The sequence below is a fragment of the Haemorhous mexicanus genome, chromosome 15 (assembly GCF_027477595.1).
Source record: "Haemorhous mexicanus isolate bHaeMex1 chromosome 15, bHaeMex1.pri, whole genome shotgun sequence".
NCBI classification, from domain to species: domain Eukaryota; kingdom Metazoa; phylum Chordata; class Aves; order Passeriformes; family Fringillidae; genus Haemorhous; species Haemorhous mexicanus.
In genome coordinates, this window is record NC_082355.1 from 4237847 (window position 1) to 4259861 (window position 22015).

Consider the following 22015-nt stretch of genomic DNA (forward strand, 5'->3'; position numbering starts at 1 on the left):
GCATCAATTAACCTGGACGGCCAGACGAAGTAACCAACATGCTTTAATTTCCTTCTGGCCCTCTGTAGGCACATCCCCCGTGAATTCCACCAGCCTGTTGTGAAATTGGGATGTTTAAATTCCAGTGCCTGAAACTGGATTCTGTTTCAGACTCCCTTAAGGCCAAATCTTCCCCATTAGACAAGAGGTCAGTGCAGTCAGAGGAAGAAGAAACTGTGAAGCTCACAAATTGTTTGACTTTTTTCCCCCCCAAGCCAGATTGCAGGTTGCTACGAGTGAACTTTCAGAGTTGTTGTGTTTGGAGAAACCAACACATAATTCCTGCTAGACAGATCTCATAATCACATATCATAACTTCCATAAAAATGTGGGGCTCAAGACGTGCATTCCTTGCATCTTCAGCACCTCCTCTGGCTGCAGAGAAGGGAATTGCTCCTCTGGTTCTAAATTCCTGGAAAAAAATTGTTTTCAGGAGGAAAATATCACGCTGTCTATCATGTCTGTAATAACACTGATGAACATGGAAGAGCTGCCTCCAACCCTGGCCTATTGCATCTTTAGTTCAAGTGAAGAGCAGTCACTGGGGAGCTCAGAACTCTGTGTTGGGATTCTCATTTGACTCAGCTCTGCATTTTCCTCGGTGTCTGTTGGGGCATTACATGGCAGTAAAATGTAGGAATTTCATTTAGGATACCTCTATTTCTAATTTTAAAAAAATATCATTATGTCACAGTTCAGTTTTAGAATGGAAATTCAATGCACAGGAGGATGTTTAGGTACCAAGACCAGAAAAATGAGGAAATTCTGGGTGATCACTGGAAGGGCCTTTCTAGCCCAGACCTTTCTGTGCAGGCTCTCTCTGTCCCGCCCACTCCCATTTTCCACTTCTTGTGGGAATAAACACTCCAGGGAAAGTCAGTGGAAAGAAAACTTTAGGAAAAGCAAGACAAATTCACAACAACAACAAGAACCAATAGTTCAAATGCTTGCATGTTTTCATTTAAGGAGCTTTAATTAGCAAAGGAAAAGTCTTTGCAGGGAGATTTGCCGAACAGACTTTTTCTCATTTGCTGATGGGGTTTTGAAGTGGGTTTTTGTTGCTGTCTTTGTAGAGCAGGCAGAAAGAGGCCACTGTGCATGAGAGTTGGTGGGTTTGGTGTCAAAATGTTGCTTTACAGCACCATCCACTAGCACTGCTGTACTGCAGGGCCTTAGTGAGGTGTTTTAGTACCTGGAATTTGACATTATTACGGTCTGTCCTGTCCTATTCCCATCTTCTGCAGTCAATGTTTTATTTTGTCAGGGTCAGGGGCTTGCAGCAGAAGTCTTTTGTGGCTGTGAGGTGTTGAGACACAAAACTTTCTGTGTCTTGGCCACAGAATCACCTTCTGTTTATATTCTGATGAAGTTTTCTCTCATTGGACAGAGAAAAACTTCAAAACAACTGTGCAGACCCCAAAGTCCCACCTCTTTGACACTGCAATTCAGGACCCGTCACCAGCTGTCTAATTTTGTTGTAGAGCCAAATTTACAAAATAAATTTGTGAAGTGACAGAGGAAGAGTCTAAAGCATCTTCTTCCATTCCACTGCTTAGTGACTCCCTGGTGCTCCACAGGAGCAGACACTGTGGGATATTGAATTCCCACATTCACCCTTTCCCTGAGTGTTTCACTTAAAAAAAATCAAGACCAGATTTCTCCTCTGAGACAGGGACGGTCAGACCTGTGGGCCTGAGGCAAAATTTTTTGTAGCCTTCAGCCTTTTTTTTGGGGTTATTTGAGCCCTGAGTCCCTTCCCTCTCCTCACAGCCTTTTTCACTGAAAAAAGCATATGGGAAGTTCATAGGTCTAAGTGCTGCTTTCTCACTGGTTTTGGGTCAAACAGAATGAAAAAGAAACAAGGACTGAAAAATAAAAGGAGTAAATGAAACCATGAATGCATGGGAAACAAATTAACTGGATATGTTTTACATTCTGAAATATTTCCATAATGCTGCTATGTAGTGTGTGTTTATTTTTCTTTGAATAATAATGTTAAAATGTGTCTAATTCAATTACTCTCTGCATTTGCTGAATGAGTTTTCCTTGGTGAAGGGCTCTCTGCACTACCCCAAGCTACGAATTCCATATGATATTTGAACAGGTCCTTTTAATTGCTGATATTAAGTGTCGATCATTCTGCTGGGAGCTGGCAGCATGGCCAGAGAAACAAATTCCTCTCTCAGATACATCAGACAGTCATTCAATTAACAACCAAAGCTTTATTGACACAGTAGGAATTCATTATGCGAAATATTAAAAAAAAAGCCCTCCACTGACTAGTTAAAAAAAGAGAGACTTTTAAAGATGGTGAATTATCTGCATGTGGTTATTAAAATTATTTGTGCAGAATTTGAAATTATGGTTATGATGGAAACATTTTTTTCTCAGAGGCATGAGCAGCATTTTTGTTGGAAACATAAGCTGGACTTTGAAAAGATGGCTATAATGTACACATCCCTATTTCTACAGACATGGTGCATTTTCTTGATTAAAAGCCTTAGATTTTATGAGTTATGGCTTTAGACTTGCTGCATAAAGAGCTTCATGGCTTATTCTGTTAGAGTCTAATTTGAAAGAAAGTTCTTCCTCAAGGGTTTAAGAAGTAATTCATAAAATGGTAAGAATAATAAATATTGTGCCTTAACTCATACACTAGGATAGATAGACAGATTTTGTACACCTGGGTGTAATTTTAGTTAATTCACACAAGAGACAGGCTGAAAGTTTATTGTTTGGAAGGAGAAAAATGGCTTAAATCTTGTATTTGCAAAAATGATTATATTAGCTTAAATGAAAATGCTACTCTATTAATGGCTTCAATAAGCTTTGCATTTGGAAAAGTATTTTAATAAAAAGTTACCTGAAGTTTACTTCAACTTAAAATATGTAAGTGAGGGAAAAGTACTTACCTTGATTTATATGTCTTTTGGAGGTGTAATTATTGGCTTTTTACTCACCTATGTAAAACAATGTACTTTTGTAAATGGATTTCTGGCCACTTTACTCCTTTTTTTTTTTTTCCCACATAAAAAATAAGCACTGTCAATCAAAGAATTTTAAGGTTTATTTCCTCTTTAGAAATGATTGATAGCCTTTTAGATTTACAAGTTGACAAGTTAAAGGGTTCTATTGGTATAATTATGTACTAAATTCACAGTCTTTCAATTTAAATGTCCTTTTAAAACCACAAGATTATCATACCTGTATTTTGAAAAGTGGGCCAGTCAGTTTGGGTTGGTATACAAATTGCTTCCATTAGCCTTGGGACCTATTTGAATTTAGCACAGATTTTAAAGTTAGTAGTACTTTCAATGGTACTTTTAAAATATAAGGTAATGGGAATGCATTTTAAGTACCATATGTGTTAGCTTGTTTTTAATGTAGGGATGTCAAGAACACAAATAGAGAGTTTGGATTTCTGATTGATTCTTTTTTTTTTTCCAATCATGGAAAGAAAACTGTGATTTGAATTCAAGGTCTGGGAAATGCCTTATTGTGGATGAACTTCAGCAGCAGAGACCAGCTACATGTGCTGGGGCAGAGGAAAACCTTGCAGGGAGCTGCTGTCTGACCTTGTAGCAGCTCTTCTGCAGTGCTTGGAGATGACAATATTCCCTTTTTTTGGAGTTTTTCCACCTCCTGACACACAACTGGTCTGGTTTAATGCTGAGGGTGGGTTAAATATGTGAACAGATCTCTTTCATTGAGAGATGGTTAATTCCATTTGGGTGGTAAATGAGCAAGGAATGGAGGGCTGAAATTGTCCAATCTCTTGTCAGATGTCCAGACAGCTAAAGATCTCTTTTTTTATTTTTTTTAATTTTTATTTTTAATTTTCTGTAAGATTGAAAGGTTGATGGTTTATAGACTAAGGAGTGGTATTTAAGAATAGCAGTTTAGGACCCAATCCTGCAGATTGCTGTGTGCAGCCTCTCCCCACCACTAAAATAAAGCTGAAGCTGTTAGAAGCAGAAAGTTTTCACTATCTCACTAACTCTCACAGTATGCTTGATGCCTTCTGAGATTGGACCATAAAATTAACATTTTTTTTTGGCCATTTAGATCAGAAAATACTCAGAGGAAATACTCTGTGGATTTCAAATGTGTTGAACGTGTAGGAAGATATGAGAAAATGACTGCTAACTCTGGGGGGATTTCAGAACTGGCCTCCATTTATAATATTGCAGAATTTAGTAACTACTTTCCCAAAGGATCTAAAGGGAAAATGGCCATAGACTGAATTAGAGGAGAAACACATTTAGCAGAACCACACTAAAATCTTTGAACGTATTTGCAAAAGAAATTTAAATTTGAACTGTAGGGTTTTGTTGGTTTTTTTTTTTCATCTTCTCATAGAACAGCTATCTTTGATAACAAATATAAATAGCAGTCAATTAATTTATTTGAAAAGGGATTCAAAATAAGCAGCCTTGTAAGTAAACTCAGAGGTAAGGAAACCAGGGGTTTCCAAACCAAGACACTGTGATATTTTTTGCAAAACTACACAGCAGAGGGGTCAGTGTGGGCCAGGGTGTGAAAGGAAATGTTGGGAAAAAAGGCCCAACCATCCCAAAATGGAAAGAGGCCAAAGCAAGGGAAAAGCCTTATGCTCACTCCTTCCATATAATGACCTGCATAGAAGTAAAAGATCACATTCAGATATTCCTGATGAAAAGAAATACCTGAGAAAACTCCAAACAAACAAGGAGACTGGAGGGATGTCATGACCTCCAGGCTAGTAACAGGCTCAGAAAGTAAAATCCTGAAGGATTTCTAGTCTGCTGTTACCATAATATTGCAGCACTCATTTCAGGATGTGGTCAGAATATTCCTTTTTGATGTTAGAGGAATGCTGAGGTCCTGCTGGACCACGTGCCTCTCCAGGCAGTCCCATCAGCCCCACATTTGTGTTTCACCATGTTGGGTAGGTCTGCATCCCTCAGCATCCCCTTCCTCTGCCTCAGACTGCAGCAGCACTGCTGGATTTGCTTATGGAGATGGGATGTGCCAAAGGTCCAGGAGGAAATGAAAATCTGACCCTTTGCTTGCCAGCTGGACAATCTGCTGTAGAAATGTGGTTTGAAAGTGACAGTAATTCAAAGGGATTGTTTTGTGGGCTTGTTATGGAATGCCAATTACAAACAAGCCAGGATAATATGCTGGTTTCATGATAACATGAAGATCTTTAGGGGTATGGAAAAAAGTTCACTTAAAAGGTGGAAATATGGACAGGTTATGCCATGTTGGGAGATGGAGTTTAATGCTAAATCTTCTTGCAGTGTTCAAATATTGTCATTCTAGCCACACAAAAAAGTTCATAATAAGATCCTCATCAAGGTATATGATATATTCATAAATTTGTAAGACTTTGTATGAGAAATAATTTTTTTTGCTTATTTTTTAATAAGCTAAGACAAGAGAAGAAAGACTTTAAAGTGACTCAAACATGAAGAAACATAGATTTTTTATTTTTTTCCTCCACAAAAAAAAGGCTGAAAATATAAAAAACACATTCAAATTGATATCTTTTTTCCATTTAACTCAAAAAATTTGAACAAATTGCTGTGGAATATTTCCACATCTCTATTGGCATGGGAGAGTCAAGATGTGCTGTTGTTTAGAGATGCTCGAGAATACTTGACTGTTCCAGTTCACCAAAGCACTTAGGAAATTCTAAGCACATGTTGAAGTCTCACTAACATCTGAGTTTTAAAGTGATCATATGACTGGAAATATAGCTAGAAGGTCATTCAGTGCAGTCCCCCGTAATTATAGGCAATCATATAAAAAACATAATATGCTCAAATTTGCTTTGCTGAAAGCAAATGGGTTGAAGTATGTGCTTACAGATAAGCATGTGCTTAAAGGCTTGACACAATCAGAGCCTCCATTAATGCAGACAGACCAGCATTTTCATGAAGATTAAAGTGTTCCACTTTCACCATTTCTCACCTCCATTTTATTGGACAAGGACTAGGGAAAGATGAACTAAAAACATTGATGTATTTTTTTATTTTATTTTTAATTATTAGGTCTCCTGGATCAGTTTAGTGCTGATTGGAGACTAAGCTGCTGAGGTCGGTGTGGATGAGTAAAAAATAAATCCTCTGCCAAGACAATTGCCTGTATTTCACAACAAAATTATTTGTGAACCTTGCACATGGTGCATATTAAATGTATAATGAAATTTGGAGCAAAATGCACAGGGATAGTAGCTACTTTTGCCTTCCAATCACCTTCTTTGTAACATGAAAAACCCAACATGAAACATGAGGCACAAAGCATTTATCACATTGATTTCCTAGTGCCTTTCAGAGACAATCATTGCTTCCTGTTTGGAAGATGTATGCAACATCCCCAAATCTTCCAGCAGCTTTGCTGGAGGAGCCAAAGTGGGAAGGTTTGGATGGGATTCAAAGGACCAACCTCAAGCAGTGTTTGGACCAAGACTTGAGTCAGTGCTGAGTTCAAAGGGGGCTTTGCCATGGTCCCATGGTGCCTTTGCCCGTTGTCACCTGAGCCCCCTGCTGTGCCTTTGTCACCTCACGCTGTTGTTTGTTGTTGTTTCAGCTCTGAATGAACCCACCATTGACTATGGTTTCCAAAGGTTACAGAAGGTTATCCCCCGGCACCCCGGTGACCCCGAACGCTTGCCAAAGGTCAGCACAAAGTTTATTGTTCTGTTAAATGTGGTAAAGATGGTTACTGCATGTTTTTGTCTGAAAGTGCAAGGCTCTGTGAATATGATGGTCCTGGTTTGGTACCCAACCCAGATAAGCTAAAACAGAGGCATGACCAAGAAAGCCCAATCAGGAACTGGAGCCTTAGGAGAATTCTGTTATCTTCTCTGTCACAGGACAGAGACCTGTTTGAGTTAGTTGAGCTAACTCAAACAGGTCCTGCCTTTCTTAAACACAAATCTTTCTCTATGTTCTAAAATACATAACAATTAATATGTTTTTTGGGTTTTGGGACCTGAGAAGTGTTTTCATGGAATAATGATGCTTTTTGGTTTTGATATCAGTAGCACTTTGCCAGCATAATTTTGAAAACTTCACCATTGATAAAATCAAGTTAATTGGATGTGACTCCATTGCTGCTGCATCATGTATTGGTTTAGGGTAATAATGATTATATACTGTTTTATTTCAGAATTGCTGATTTAATTAGATCATTGTGTACTGAAGTGATGTTTGTTCCCATGAAAATTAATGAGGTTTTTTTGTTGATTTCTGTCAAGTAAAAGCTGGGGGAAAGACAGCATTGTTCAGGTAGGCTTCTTGTACTGGGAAAACACTGGGATTGCATTCAGATCTGGTTTTGCTACCTTGCAAGAATTTGCAGTGACTTTTGTGGTATATTGGAGTATGAGGTGGGGGATTTAAGTGTTGCTGGTGCCCACAGGAGCTCTGAGCAATGGTGATGATCTGGAGTCACTGTGGCCAGCTGCCACCACAAGTTTTATCTGCTGTTACTGAGTGAGCTGGGGAGTTAGAACACTCCCTGTTGAAAAAAAAAGGGAATTTGCAGACCTGAGACACAGACAAATGAATTGTTCAGTTAATGTACATCCAGCATAGCCTTTGTGACTGGGCAATACTTGTGGCCTTTCTTCTGTAGCTCCCTGAGCTCTCCACAGGCTTTCATCAGGGATTGTTGTAGGCTTTGATTAGTTGCATTTCTAAAGTGTTTGAAAGGTGAGGAGATTTCCTGAACACTGGAACTTAATTTGTTTAATTCCTTAAAAGAAATACAAGTCAGTATCTGACTTGTTTTACAGGCTTGTTCTGTCTTTTGTCTTTGCCCAGGAAGGCTGCAGGCTGTGGTTTCAGGGTCACTGATGTATTGTCCTTCCCTCTTCCCACCAGAGAAACATGCTGTCCTGAGGAGTTACATTTACCATTGGCTCTGTTCACCCTCTGCAAGCTGTCCCTTTCCCTAACATTTGGACAGACTTGCAGCAGGACACAGCTTTCATGGCTTGTCAAGTTTCACTCCAGAGATGCAACCCTTTCCAAAGAAAGAGAGCATCCTTCTGTAGGGGCTTTTTTTTTCACCTCTATCCTGCCTCTGCTGCCAAATGTGCTTCTGGAGAAAAATAGTTTCTCAGAAAATAAGAAGCCAGCCTGCACTATGCACCAGGCATTTGCAAGGCTCAAAAGAACTGCTGCAAAGCTTCCCTAAACCAAATATTCCAGCTAGTAGATGGCCATAGATTTCATTTAAATCAGGAAATTAAAGTAAAATAAAACTGGGCAATTCCAAATTGAGGTTTGTGGCTAGGGGTTGAGGAGGAACAGGAATTGGGCTCCTTTTTGGCTCCTGAGGCACTGAGGGAGTTCCCAGCAATGTGCTGGTGTGGAAATGTGGGAATGCAGCCTCCAGGATGAGCACTCTCCTCTTTCCCATTTGGTCTGAGACTGGTACCACACATTCCTGCAGGCAGAAGAAAGCTTTTCCTTGCTCCATATCCTGACTCTGAAATTTAGCAGGTATTTATGGATAAGGTATGAGAGTGAGGGTTAGCACTGAGTCATATGTCCTCTCCTCTGCCCTCTTGGCTTCATGTGTTTCTTTGGAGTACCTTTTAAACTAATTTTTTAAATCTTTAAATCAAGGGAAATTGTGGTTATGTCTGCAGAGGTAAGATCTGATAGCCTAAAAAGAAAAAGGTCACTTCTTTAGGGTTGGACAAACTGAGTGAAGAAACTGGTAACTCTGTGCAAACTTAGAGGGAAATAGGATGAAGTGAGGACTTTTTTTGTCTTTGGGTAATTCCTTCTGTGCAAGCTTGAAGGTTGGACCTCAAGTTCAAGTCTCATTAATATGCCACACACAGAGGCTGAATGCAGCAGGGGTTGGCACATGTCGACTCCTGCGTTTGAGGCACTGATGGTTCAATTCCCAGCATCACTTGCTGGCTCCAGGATCAGCATCAAGGACGTGTGAGCCCCTGTGCTGGTGAGCACTGCACAGTGCTCTTCCCCATGTCATTAAACCAGGAAGGGCTTTGGCACTGTTCCACTGCAGACAATTCTCAGTGGCTACTTAGAGGAGGGTTGGAAGCCATATGGCTCCCTCAGTGGAACCACGGGCAGAAAGGGCAAATGTTCCAGAGAAACAGAAGAGAGGAGAGCAGTGCTCAGAGCTCTCAAAATCCTTCCCTCCATTTCCCCCCTTGTCCTGACGGCACATCATCACTTTCTGTTCATGAAAAAGCTTGTGCCTTTGCATTAAGCAAACAAAACAAATAATAATTCTCTAATTTCTGCTACAGTTCGTGGCCATTATTCCGTTGAAGCATTACTGATGAATTAGAGATCTTTCCAGAGATAGAAGTGGTTATAATTTTTGTGTTCGTAAGGGCATGCTACCCTTCCCATGGACCATCAAGAGCATTCTGCTCTGTGACTTAGCCCTGCAGTCAAGGAGAATTGTTGAGACCATCAAGTGAGTGTTAGCACATGCTCTGCCCTCCGGAGCTGAGGAGTTAACAGCATTTCTAAAACCATTGAGGCTGTTAGAGAAGTTTGATCTCCACTGGTTTAGAACCAGTATTTTCAAAAATGCTCAGTATTTATGCTCAGGATGAATTTTTTGAAATGTTCCATCTATCTGCTGGAAGTAGGCAAAGAAAAAAAGGCACAGATTTTAAAAAATAATTTATCCTTCCCAGTGCTTCAACAGGCAAATTCTAGTAGAGAATGCCCTCCCACAGCGAGGAGAATGGGAGCACCTGGAAATGAGGGTCTTTGGACTGCTAGATTGACAGCTGATGTGCTTAAAGCAGAAATGCAGTATATAGTTTCTGGAGAAAAGAGAGGGAGCTGATGTTAGCAGCTGAGCTATGGAGCCAGTTTGAGCCAGAATCCTGTTCCCTTCTTGTCCAGAGCAGGTCAGGGAAGGCAGCCAGTAGAAGGAGATGTGCATGTCTGTACAGACACCCCCACACCCACAGGCACCAGGAGGAGAGACAAGAGGTGGTGGGATTAGCACCCAAAGCTTGGAGTGAGATCAAGTACCAGGAGTGTGCTGGGCAGTGTAGTCTTTCCTTTCTAATACAGACAGGAGGCAGATCAGAGGAAACAAGAGACCTCTGGGGATAAGAGAAAAGGAACACTGTGATGCTAAGGTTGAGAAATGCTGTCATTGTCCTGCAGGAGCAGTCTGTAGGGAGCCTGTGTGGAGCTGGGAGCAGCCCTGCACGTGTGTGTGCCCCATTTCCATCTGGAGTGTTTGCACACGTGCACACAAATGCACTCGTGTTGTTGGTTCCTGTGCACATAAACTGCAGTGGAGATCACTGACGAGTTCAGATCACAACAACATGTTGAGTCTATTAAGGTTCATTCATGTAACTACCCTGCAATCCTTAAAATAAATCCCTGGCAGACACGTTGCAATTCTGCAATTTTGTTAAAACTCCACAGCTAGAGCTGTAAAACAGCTTCAGCTGTGAGCTAGATTTGAAACACATCCATCCTAAATGATTTAATAACAACGATTCCTCTTTATATGCAATTTCCTAGATTTTATTTGCCATTTTCACCACTCCTACAACTCATCACTTGTATTTAGATTAAGCAGAAGATTGTTCACTCTGTGTTTGAGAAGCGAGTCATTGCACCAGCCCCCTCTGTGATCTGACGTCCTCTCCCTCCCAGTCTGTTCCTTCAGTGCTCTCTAGGAGACCCCTTATCCCTCCTGAAAGGGACCTTTACTTCTGGTTTCTCTTCATGTAGATGAAAGTGGAGCTTCTCTCTCTAGTGCACAGGGGACTCCCTGCTGAGCTGAGAGCACAGGTAACCAGAATCCTCCTTCCCTTCAGCTCCTTTTCTCTGGTCAGTCATTAAACCCCCCCAAGACATGGCCCAGCTCCTCATTTAGGACACTAATAAAAGACATGTGGTTATTAGGAATCAGAGGCTGGCAAAAGCAGTTGTCTTTTTCCATGTGAAATCCCACAGATCTGCCCTTTATCCATCGTGACATGGGTATTGTTTATATTGCAAATAAAGGTTGTCTCTAAACGTGGGTGGTTGGCCCAGGCTTGCTAGCAGAGGTTAAAATAGCAATGAAGACAATGCAGCTCAGGTTTGCTGCTTCAGACAGACCCAATGGAAATTCCAGAAAGGACTGCCATCTACTAACTCAACATATACTGAATTTTAACCTAAGTTAGTAATTTTCAGCTAAGAAAACACTTTTTCTTTCTTTTTTTTTTCCCATCCAGCATAACAAAAGAATCATTAGAAAACTTTAATACTAAGTGTGGGCAGGAAGGGGGGAGCATGTAAAGAGGAGCTATTGGAGTTCATCTGTACAGCAAGGAGGTCATGGGATGTGCTTGGAGGGCTCCACATTCTACTGTAAAATTTACAGCAATGTGAGACCAGAGTTAAGGTTGGTACTGAACCCTCAGCAGCTGGGTTTTTGAAGTTTCCAAACAATTTGGGCACTTAGTTGGTTGAGGAGCTTGTTTGGGGGGTCTGGTATTTTGTTTATCTTATAGAAAATATTAAACAAGAGAGCATTCAAAGCTTCTGAGATGGCGAGGTAGCTGTGCCAGTGTCACCCTCATGGGGTGGTGGATGTCAGAGGGGTGTGTGGGAATATGCAGAGCCTGAAAGGAGAGAGCAGAGGGACGGAGGCACCGCTGGGTGAAGGGCAGAGCCAGCACACAGGGCTGGCAAGGAGCCCTTTCCTTTCTGAAGGTCAGCAGTGTGCACACACATTTCACTGAGCTTTCTTTATAACTGGGTCAGCATTTACTCAGCAAATGATTAGAGCAGATGGTGTAATTTAGAATCTATGACAAAACTTTTAATAGATCAGGGCTAACATGATGACAAGGAGCTCTGCGCCGTTCTCCAGTCCCGCTCTCTGCTTTGCCTTGGGGTAAAAATCATGCCTGGGATTGGATTTTCTAGTCTGCACATTCCATCTGAGCGACTCCAACCACTTGTTTGAGCATCCTGTAGGAGGGATCCCCACATTTCTCTGTTCCTATATCCTCATCCTTGTTGGTTCAAAATACAACAATTAACTGAGGATGACAGGAGGACGCCAAACAAGTAAACACAGACCCATCGAGGAGCAGGTTTTGAAGGAAAAAGCCAGAGTTTGAAGAAAGTAACAAAGGCTGCATTTGTGTATTTTGCTCCACGGAGCTGAAAATATCTAGTAAATTGATCCCGTGGGAGTAATAAATACACATTACTTTATCTTGTACTTCATGTCCTATACCCCTGAGCCTTGATAGAACAACACCACTTAATAGACTTAAAAAAAGAGTAATTACAGTCATTGGTTGTGTGATATTTCAGCCCTTCCAGCCCTGCCTGACCTTCTAATTTAGCTCACCGTGTCTAACTAATGCATTTATATTCATCTTTTATGAAGCATGTGTAGTACAAAATTGACTTTGCAGCCTTTAGCAAGCTGTCTTACCAGGTTTGGGATCTGGTTAGTACAGCGTACTGTATAGCATATGTACATGTACAGCAGAATTTTGCCTGCATATGGTTCTGATCATCTATTACTTTTTTTATCCTTTTGGAAATAAAATAAAAAATATTTTCTTCCATTTCATCCTCCCCTCCCCTTTTTTAAAGCTTTTATTCATTGCGGCAATATTTACAGCCAAACATGCAGGCAGGAAGATGCAAGCATTTTTAAAATGATTACCACTAATGTTTCTACTTGTCAGAAGTGCTTAAATTTTCCTGCACTTTGTCTAAAAACTTAGCACTTTTACCTTTTAAGAATTACAAATTTCTAAGATCTTACCAAGCTGATTTACAAACACAGCTGACAGTTTATGATGAATGATGTTGCAAAATGTGCAATATGTTTCTCTGTCATTTCTATGCATGTATATATTAAGAAGAAGATTAAGAAGAGAGAGAACCCCCCTCTGAAAGAAACCCTTGAGTTAGAGAGCACACACACAAATCTCTCTCCCGTGTTTCCTCATAACTTCCCGCTCACTTCACTCATCCAGTGGAGCACAATTGTTCTCTGTGCATTTTCTCCCACCATATGGTATCCTCATTACCATACACTAAGGGTCCATATGGGGAACTTGTGAAGTGAACTGTATTCATTTTAACTGCCAGATGAGCAGCCTTTTGCTTTGCAAGCTTAGCTTAAGTCATCTGCTGTCTTTATGTTGTTATGGCAACACAGCACCAATAAAAAATTCTAATCTACTGTAAGTGTCTGGGATCACAGTATTTTAAATGCTCCCTGTAACTGTCCTCCAAGAGAGGAGCTCGTTCTCTCAGTGGGACAAAGGGTTATTGTCAACTCCAGCAGGTGGCAGTAAAGAAATTGGTTTTTTTTTTTCTTTAACCTTTCTGAAAAATAGCTATTTTTCCTTTTCCCCCATATCTGCTCACCTCAGAAAATCATAGAATTACACAACATGGTCAATCCTTTACACACCAAGGATTTCTGATGCTCAGGTAGGAATTGCAGGTGACACTTTTAAGTTACAGCTCAAATATTAAAGAGAGCAAAGAATGAAACTGTGGAGGCAGCTCGTGAGCTTTATGGAGAGATCCAGGCTCAAGTACCCCTTTCACCAGGACTCTGATGCCTCCATAGCCACACAGCTAGGCTCAGTTTTGGAGCTGTTTTCTAGCTTCTAGCTACATTTCCACACTCCTGGATCAAACACAAAGCTAATTAAGAATATCTTATATTGATGGAAATAGGCAGCAGCATCCTTAAACATAAATCATCTTCACCTCCACAGGCCACATGATATGTTGCATCTCTGTTTCCCTGTCTGCATTGAAAGTGAACGTTTGTAGTCTCAGTTCATCAGTTCACATTAGCCTCATGCTGAATATTTAAACACAGAACAATTTGAACACACCATGAAGAGAGACAGTGACTGCACTTTCACTTGGAACAGCACGAGCTCATCTAATAATAATTTAGTAAATCAGCCATTTAGTGGCTCAGTTGTACACTGTATTGTGCCAAATAATATTCAGTTCAACTGAATGCTGGTGAAATGGAAATTCAGACTCCAATCATGTGGCATTTTTTTTGCTCAATGGAGAGGTGAAATGGAAAACCACCCTCCCAACAGACTATTTGAATGCAGTGATTTATCAGAAATATAATAGAGTGATAATATAAACAGGATTTGGTCGTATGGGGTACAATCTATTCTAATTAGGCTTTTATTATTGTGGTTTCTCCTGTGCAGATTATTTGATAATTCAGGATTTGCATTTACCCCTTCAGTTTATTTTGTATATGGGCAGAGAGCAGGTCTGTGTAGTTACAGCCTAGTTACAATCCTTTGAGGCCCAGTCCTCTGGGAAGCCTGGTGAGCTCTTTATTGCCTTATTCTGAGCCCTGGCTCACAGGGAGCACCGTGCCCCAAGGAGCAATGGGGAAACACAGCTGCTGCCATGGGTGTTGCTTCATATCATGAAAGCAATATCAGATTGATTCCTTTTCCCTTTTTGAGGCTATTAAGATTTGTAGGGAGTGGTTATATCTTAGACTGACTGATACAAATGGAATAAAACAGGTTTTAGGGTGCCCATCCTTGCTTCTTGTGTGCTGACTGTACCTTTTCTGGCCTGTATCAGTGTCTCTAATAAAGGATATGACCTCACCCTACAAAACCTGCTTTGGTTCTTACCATAGCCCACTGTAATTTCAGCCAAACAGTTGCACTTCAAGGCAGTCTCTGATGAAGATGAAGAGAAGTGTGTTTTCCTAGAAAGTGTGTTGTGAAGTTTAATTGGCTCCCGTTAAAGTGGCACTTTGAGATCCCTGAACGCGGGGCATTGCAGGAGTGTGAAGTAATGTCTATAATCTCACCTAGAGTCTCCATTTCTGGCCTACTTTTAGGTGTTATGTGGTGGTTTACGTGGTGATGTAAAATATGATTGCTGTGTATTTCTCACAACACAGCCCAATTGAGTGGCAGAAAAAGCATCTCCAAACCATCACGATGCCATTTAGCAGGGAGTGCTGGAAGCAATAGGATGCCTCTTGTCGTAATTCTTGTAAGAAATACAGAGCCTCACAATCTCTGCCCAGCTGCTGACGCTAGAAAACTCAAGCATTTTGGTAAAATGAATCAAGCAGTAATGTTTCTTTTATGAGATCCCCTCCCAGGAAGGGAAGGTTTGGCACCATTTGGAGATCAGGCTGGGTGATCCATCATAGCAGAGGCAGCTGTCCTGGAGTGTCTCCCAGGTCACCCGATCGAACCGGTGGCTCTTACAACTGTATTATTGCTCATGGAACAGTAATTGAGGCACCATGGCTAAAAATTACCTGGTCTAATAGGCAGTGAACAATTTGCACTCAATACAATTATAAGCCAAATCATTCATTTCATAACACTTGGACTAATTTATTTGTTGACCTTTTAATATCCATAGCTCTTCAGTAGTATTAACTGCAACTTGGACAAAATCTCTTGTTCATTTTACATTCATTGATTTTTTTTTTTTTCTCCATTGAAGCAATAACAGTTGTTTGAGTACAACCTTTTCTTTCTGCTGTAAAAGTCAATCATGTAACTTATGGTGATATAACTCAACTGGACTGGAATATCCTCTAAGTACAATAGCACAATCTCAACCTACTTGTACAGACACAGAAATGCAGTTTGGATTTATTTTAAAGAATATTTTGGAATACATTTGTGACTACAGATAACAAATGATATATTTGCTGAGAAGAGAATGAAAACAAGACCCAGAAGCATTTTTAAAGTATAGCCACATATATTTAACACATTTTTGTTGCTATATTTTGGGCAGTCCAAGATACAGAAATTGTTGATTTTGTTCTTTAGTATGACCTAAGTGTCTCCACTAATAATGCTGGATTCATAACTTCATCTGCTCATAGCATGCTGAAGTCCAAATATTTGACAGAATAGAGGTGCCCCATTTTTCCATATGTGAGCCACAAACAAATAAAATCTTTTTAAAAGTATTTTTAACAAACAGGAAATAAATAATACTCATAATTTGATAATCTGGATTTTCTTTCATTATTCAGCTGTAAACTAACATGAGTGCTGAGGTTTTGTTGATCAAAAAGCTACTGAAATACTGATGTATTTTGAAAAGTCAGTATTTTGAAGCAATTCTATAAAATATATTGGTGTAGTGACAATGGTAATACTTTTCCTTCAACACTGAAAAAGGAGCCCTAGATCATGTAAAATGCTGTGCCTGCTTCTACTTTCTGGAGCCGTACACAGAAATAGAGTGTTACCTCTGTGAAATGTTGGATAAATCTCTTAAATTCATAGTTATTCAACATTTATACTTGCTTTGGATAATTTCAGCTGAATTATAGGACTGTAAATTAAAAATAATAATACAAGAAACAAAATAACTTTTGTTTCTGATAAGGAAGTTGAAGTTTTTTTAGAATATCTGATAGGAGCCACTTTGTTGAAGTTGTCTTTCTGAGCCAAAGTCTCTTTGTACAATAAAATACTGTGAGTCTTCTGAGCACATAAAATATGGTTGTTACACATTTGGTATTTTATGCTTCCCTAGAAATTACCACTTGTATCTGCACCTAATCTATGGTCTGTCTTTTCATTTCAATGGGGTCTGAAGTGGTCCTTGGCTGTAATGAGAATGCCCCTTTCAAGAGACTTCTTTTAATTATGCCGATGATAAAATGGAAGTGAAAGCAGTCATTTGTAGGGGTTATGACTGAGCAGTGTTTTAACTGTAATACTAAAACCCAACAGCATCCTTCCAGTCTCTATTTCAACATTTTTATGCATCCCCTCTCCACAGAACAGAGTGGAATGTTATTGTAGGTCAGAATTTCAATGTGTCTTATTTTTCAGTTTCCTCCTGCTATTAAAAGTAACCTGAACTCTCAATTTCTAACTGCTCATGGTTCCCACCTGAAGCATCCAATCCAGGAAAGTGACAGTTCCACAAATCTTAATTATAGGCTGGGTTTTTTGTTTGGTTTGGTTTAGTTTCTTTGGTGAGTTTTTTTCTCCTTCATTAAAAGAAAGCATGGGTGGCTCTTTAAATTAATGTGATTGAACTCATGGGGTTTTTTTTTTAATAGAAAAGAGCTAATTTGACATATTTAGATATTTATATGGGAAAATGCATAAGACAAACTGAAAATAAAATGGACAAAACACATATCTCCAATTAACATTTTAATTGCTACTCAGCTCCTCTGATTTACCTCAGCAGGATTTGGGCCATGCATTACCAAGCATATTTCTCTATAGATTTAAATGCAGCCAAGTGAATTAAGCCATCCAATACAGTCTAGTTTGACCCAATGTGAGATCAATTTAAAGGTGTTAGGACTTGACCTGTGTTTGGAAAGTCTTTGTGTATACAAATCATAGAAATACATATCAGCCTGTCCATTTGCCAAGGAATGTTTTTCACTCTTACAAATACATCATTTGTTATCTGCATTGTGCCATACACAAAAATCACAAGCCACAGGTAATCTTTATTTAATCCCCAATATTCCTGGGAATTTTTCTAATGGACACAGTAATATGATCCATAGAATAAAGCTTCTAAAACAGCCTGTGCAGTATCTTTGAATGACAGAATTCAGTGTCCCTGTTAATTTTTCCAAATTCTTTAAACGTTTATTTACCTAAGTCCAGACTCTTCAAATCATTCAAAACCTTCTTCCATTAAGGAATGTTGACAGTTTCACAAAAATATATGGGTAAAAATAGTCAGGAGAAGATTTTGAGCAATAACTCTTCCCCCCCACACCCTTTATTTTCTACCAAGAAATAGGAATGTTAAATCCAACAAGAGAAAGAACTATCAGAAAATTTTACATATACAAAACCAAAAAAAAGCCCCCAAACCTAAAAACTCCTTAATCTTAATAATGAACATCTGCTTTAAAGTACTGTAGATGCTCATGCAAGTAGTTTGGAGTAAATTTTCAAAAAATAAATGCCCGAGGTTCCTATCCAAAATTGCCCTGGGTCTGATGGTAGTGGAAGCACATAAGGAACATTTAGAAGGAAAAATGTGCTTTTAGGTTATTGTAACAAACTTTTAAGGTCAGATAAAAGAAAAGAACTGATGTTGTCATTTGTTTGCTCAAATAGATAAATCAGGAATAATCTTTTTGCAGCCTAGATAGAGGGGAATAGTGTGAGTCACTGTAACCTGGTGGGATGGAGGGATTTCCATAAAGGAAGTTGGTAAAGGATTTTTTGTTAGTCACTAAATTATGTGGACCTACCCATTTGTGCATCTAATTAGATTTTCTTTGGGTGATTCACCGGATATGAAAAGCTGAACCTAGCATGAATGATGGGATGGCACAAAAGGAGTGCATGCAGGAGAACTGGTCTTTCCATGCTACAAATCCTTCAGGTTTTTGTACTATAAAATGTGTTTCCTCTCCTAATCTGGCTGTTCCAGGCTGAGGGGATGTGTCATTAGACCCTCACAGTGTGAGCCTGCAGGACAATCTGTGGGAAATGTGCAGGGGAGGCCAGAGAATTGTCCCAGTGTTGGCTCCTGAAGGGGGAGGTGTTTGTGGGTCCCAAACACGAGTGACACCTGCCAGCTCTCAGCTGCTGGGCTGCAGGGTGGGAACAGATACAAGGGTACAATGCAGTGGTACCCACCAGCCCTGAGCTGGCTGCATGAGGTAAAATCTGACAGCTCTGAAACGTTCCTACATGTGGCTGGAAATGCCTGTTCCTGGTAGACAGAGGGGCTGGGGGCAGGGCTATGAATTTGCTTAGGAGAAGCAAAGTTCTCCAGCTATCAGAGGGACTTGGATGTGAGTCATGATATCACTGTTGTCTCTAAAGTCCCTGAAGGAGATGATTTCAGTCCCAGCAGAGTGATTTTAATTCTGCATATCTGCTCTCCTATACCCACTCTTCTCCCTTCATTTAGAGACCCAACATTAGCAGACAAGTCCAGAACTTTTAGCAACAGAACCTTCCAAATGCTTCAGTTGATGATAATATGGTGGGAGCATCCAGACTCTCAAACAGCAGTTTATTCAAAGAGTTATTCCAAACCAACAATATTAATGGTGGTTTATTCCATGCCACCCTGTACCTAGATGAAGAACACATCAGTGTTAGCTGCTAATTCTGTTGTTGTTACATGCCCATCATTTGTGGAAATGGGACCACCAGCATGAGTGGTGTGCACTAAAAAAGGAGGCTGATTTTTTTTTAGTATTTAACTACACCATATTTCCAGGAGGTTAATAGGTGTAAGATGGGAGACTTGCAAGGACAGACTTTCAGGTGATCATCACAATTTTGTTCCTTCTTTTGTCAGCAGTATTTGCAAAGACTCTTTGGGCAGGGTGTGTTTCCCCCGTTTGCATTTATCACCTTTGTGGTTAGGAGGAGTTTTAATCATCGATTCTCAATGTTTATGGCTAAATGCCTGCTCCCATTTGCACTTCAGCATTTGTTCTTTCTGCTGCCTCATAGAGGCTTCCTATATTTTATTTATAAGCTTGGCTCACTGTGGAGCAGGTGGTAAAGTTATGCATGGCTGTTTTTAGTGCTGTACATTTAGGCTGTGATTTTCAGTTTGGGTGGAGGCTGACAAGACTACAGTGGCTTGGAAAGACCAAGGTTCTAGCTCCCACTGTAGACATGTTTTCTGGGAAGCTGCCATTGGCATTCAGTGGCAGGAATTCAGTGCACTTCCATCCTGTAGGCAGTGATAAGCTGAAACTTTTTCTTTTGCCCCTCAAGTGAGATATGTCACCTTTCTCTCCCATTTTGCCTTCTTGTCTTTGTGGTATCTATATGGTGTTCACTTCTTTGGTGTGATTCAGTCATAATACATGGAAACCATCCAGTTGTTTGTTTGTTAGAAAAATTTTCAGCTTGGTGTGAGTACAAATATCTTTTTAGAGAAATGGCCCTGTTATTTTATACTTCCCATTAGACTGGCACAGTTCCCTCAGTCTTACAGTAAATGGAGGATCTTTACATTTTGAATGGCTTTTATGAGTCTTTATAAAGCTATAATTGCTGAAAATGGTACAATAATGCAGTGCTCACTGTTGATGGGGAGAGATGGGAGGTTCTGGACAGCCTGAAGCTCTTGTGTACCAGGCTCAATGTCTGGCATTTTAGATCTTTGGCATTCTTGTAAATGTCTCTCTTGGTTTTGCCTTTTCATTTGAAAGAGGTGTTTACAATTTTATCTTTTAAAATAAAATGCAGACACAAATTTCAAGTGTAAGTTTAAAACTTACTTCTAACCCATGTCCTTAAAGATCACATTTATTGTTTCACCAACTGAAAACCAAAGGGAAAGTTTGAGCACAAATGAATGTGATTTGGACTAGAAATTTCAGAATGTGACCTTTGCAAGGTGAAGAAGTGAACTGAGTCTGATGCTGAGCATTTTGAGTCTGCAGAGGAGGTTTTTTCTTGCAAGTAGCCATGAGAGTAGGAAGTTAGAAGGCAGAGGCAGGAGGTCAGACATAAGAGTCAAGGAAGTATGAATGACATCATCATCCCTAAGTACCCTCTCAGAAGATGAATGAGCTCTCTCTTGTATTACAATGCTAAAGAGCATTAGAAGGTGATATGATATCCAGACAACACATAAGATAAATGCCTCAGAGGATGCTGGAACAGCTTCCCCCCCACGCCCTCCCTGAGTTCATAAATCCTGTGGTGGTCTCAATAATACAATGTGTGGCTGGTGAGTGTTATATATTGTGGTCAGCTTCTTCTTGACAAAATTCATTTTGGTTTAACGAGTACCTTGAACATTATCTAATTTAGTTACTTAAGCTGAACAACTCAGTGTAACTCTAGATACCCTTTATCTCACCAGACTCACAGCCCTTTTGGGACACAGAGTGGATTTTTTTTTTCCCCCAAGATCTTCTGAATAGAAAGTAAGCGGATATTACAAGAAGAAATACCTCATCTCCTTTAAAACTAACAAAAAATGTGTTTGTCATGATAAGTCTTGACACAAAGTGTTTTCATCTTGATAAAACTTGAAATGCAAGTTTCATGCTCTTAATGAAATCCTTCTGAAGGGAATGCAGGCTTCCAATAAAACATACAGAGGTGCTGGAGTGTTCGAGGTTCATTCAGTCAGAAGTGGATTCAGTTTGAATTTCAGTCTTGGTGGTTCAAAAGTACAGTTACTCCAGCATGATTTATAATATTTTTTTCTACAGTAGTTTGGGGATATGCAGAGCTGCAGTAGAATTTACTGCTCAGCCCCACTTTTGGGTATGTAGACACCCCTTAGTATCTTTGGGAGGAAGATTTGATCAAAATATTTAATTGTGAGCCTGTTTCAAAAATTAAAGAGTAGAATTCCCTCAGTAGAAAATCAGCTTCAGCTTGGAGTAAAAATGGACTATGGATTTTTGGTGTACAGATTCATGGAGTCCAGAGTTCTGATGTATAATATTTAATTACTAAAATAATCTTTCCTTTTCTCAATATTTGCTCGTTTGTGATTTTTAGAGAAATTAAATTATTTTCATTTGAAACAAAATGCAAAAAAAGAAGAATCTCACTTAGGTCTAGCTAAATGCTGCTAAGTCCTTGATTCTAAACCAAAGGCTGTCAGACTTTTAGCAATAATAGAAAAGTGGATCTTCCTTGACAAATGCCCCCATAAATTAGAAATTAGCTTTAGTCAAACTCTGTCTCTCTCAGGAAATATTTCCACTTGCATATTCTATTGGAAGGACCTTACATGATGCCCACTTACTGCTATGAAAATCTAGGCTTTGGAGATGAAGGCAAAGAAAAATTTCTGTGAACAAAAGAATATCTGGAATAACAGACTTGGAGCTTATGCAGAGATTTCTTTTCATAGAATGTGAGTTTCACTCACTTTTTGCTCCGTCTGTCTGCTGCTCTGTCCACCCCTCTATCTGTTTATCTGTTACCATCTCAGTGGTAATATGCAGTATCAATTGGATTTTAAAAGACATA

The 22015-nt window shown here is 39.7% G+C and overlaps 1 protein-coding gene across 7 annotated transcripts in view; it reads left to right on the forward strand.

Annotated features, from left to right (window-relative positions):
• Positions 1-22015, forward strand: part of EBF1 (EBF transcription factor 1) — a 269031-nt gene that overhangs the window by 231399 nt on the left and 15617 nt on the right. For all 7 annotated transcript variants that reach the window (XM_059859784.1, XM_059859782.1, XM_059859783.1 and 4 more), the window contains exon 11: positions 6613-6701. In XM_059859784.1, the coding sequence (XP_059715767.1) occupies positions 6613-6701 (89 nt within the window). The remainder of the gene's footprint in view (positions 1-6612; positions 6702-22015) is intronic.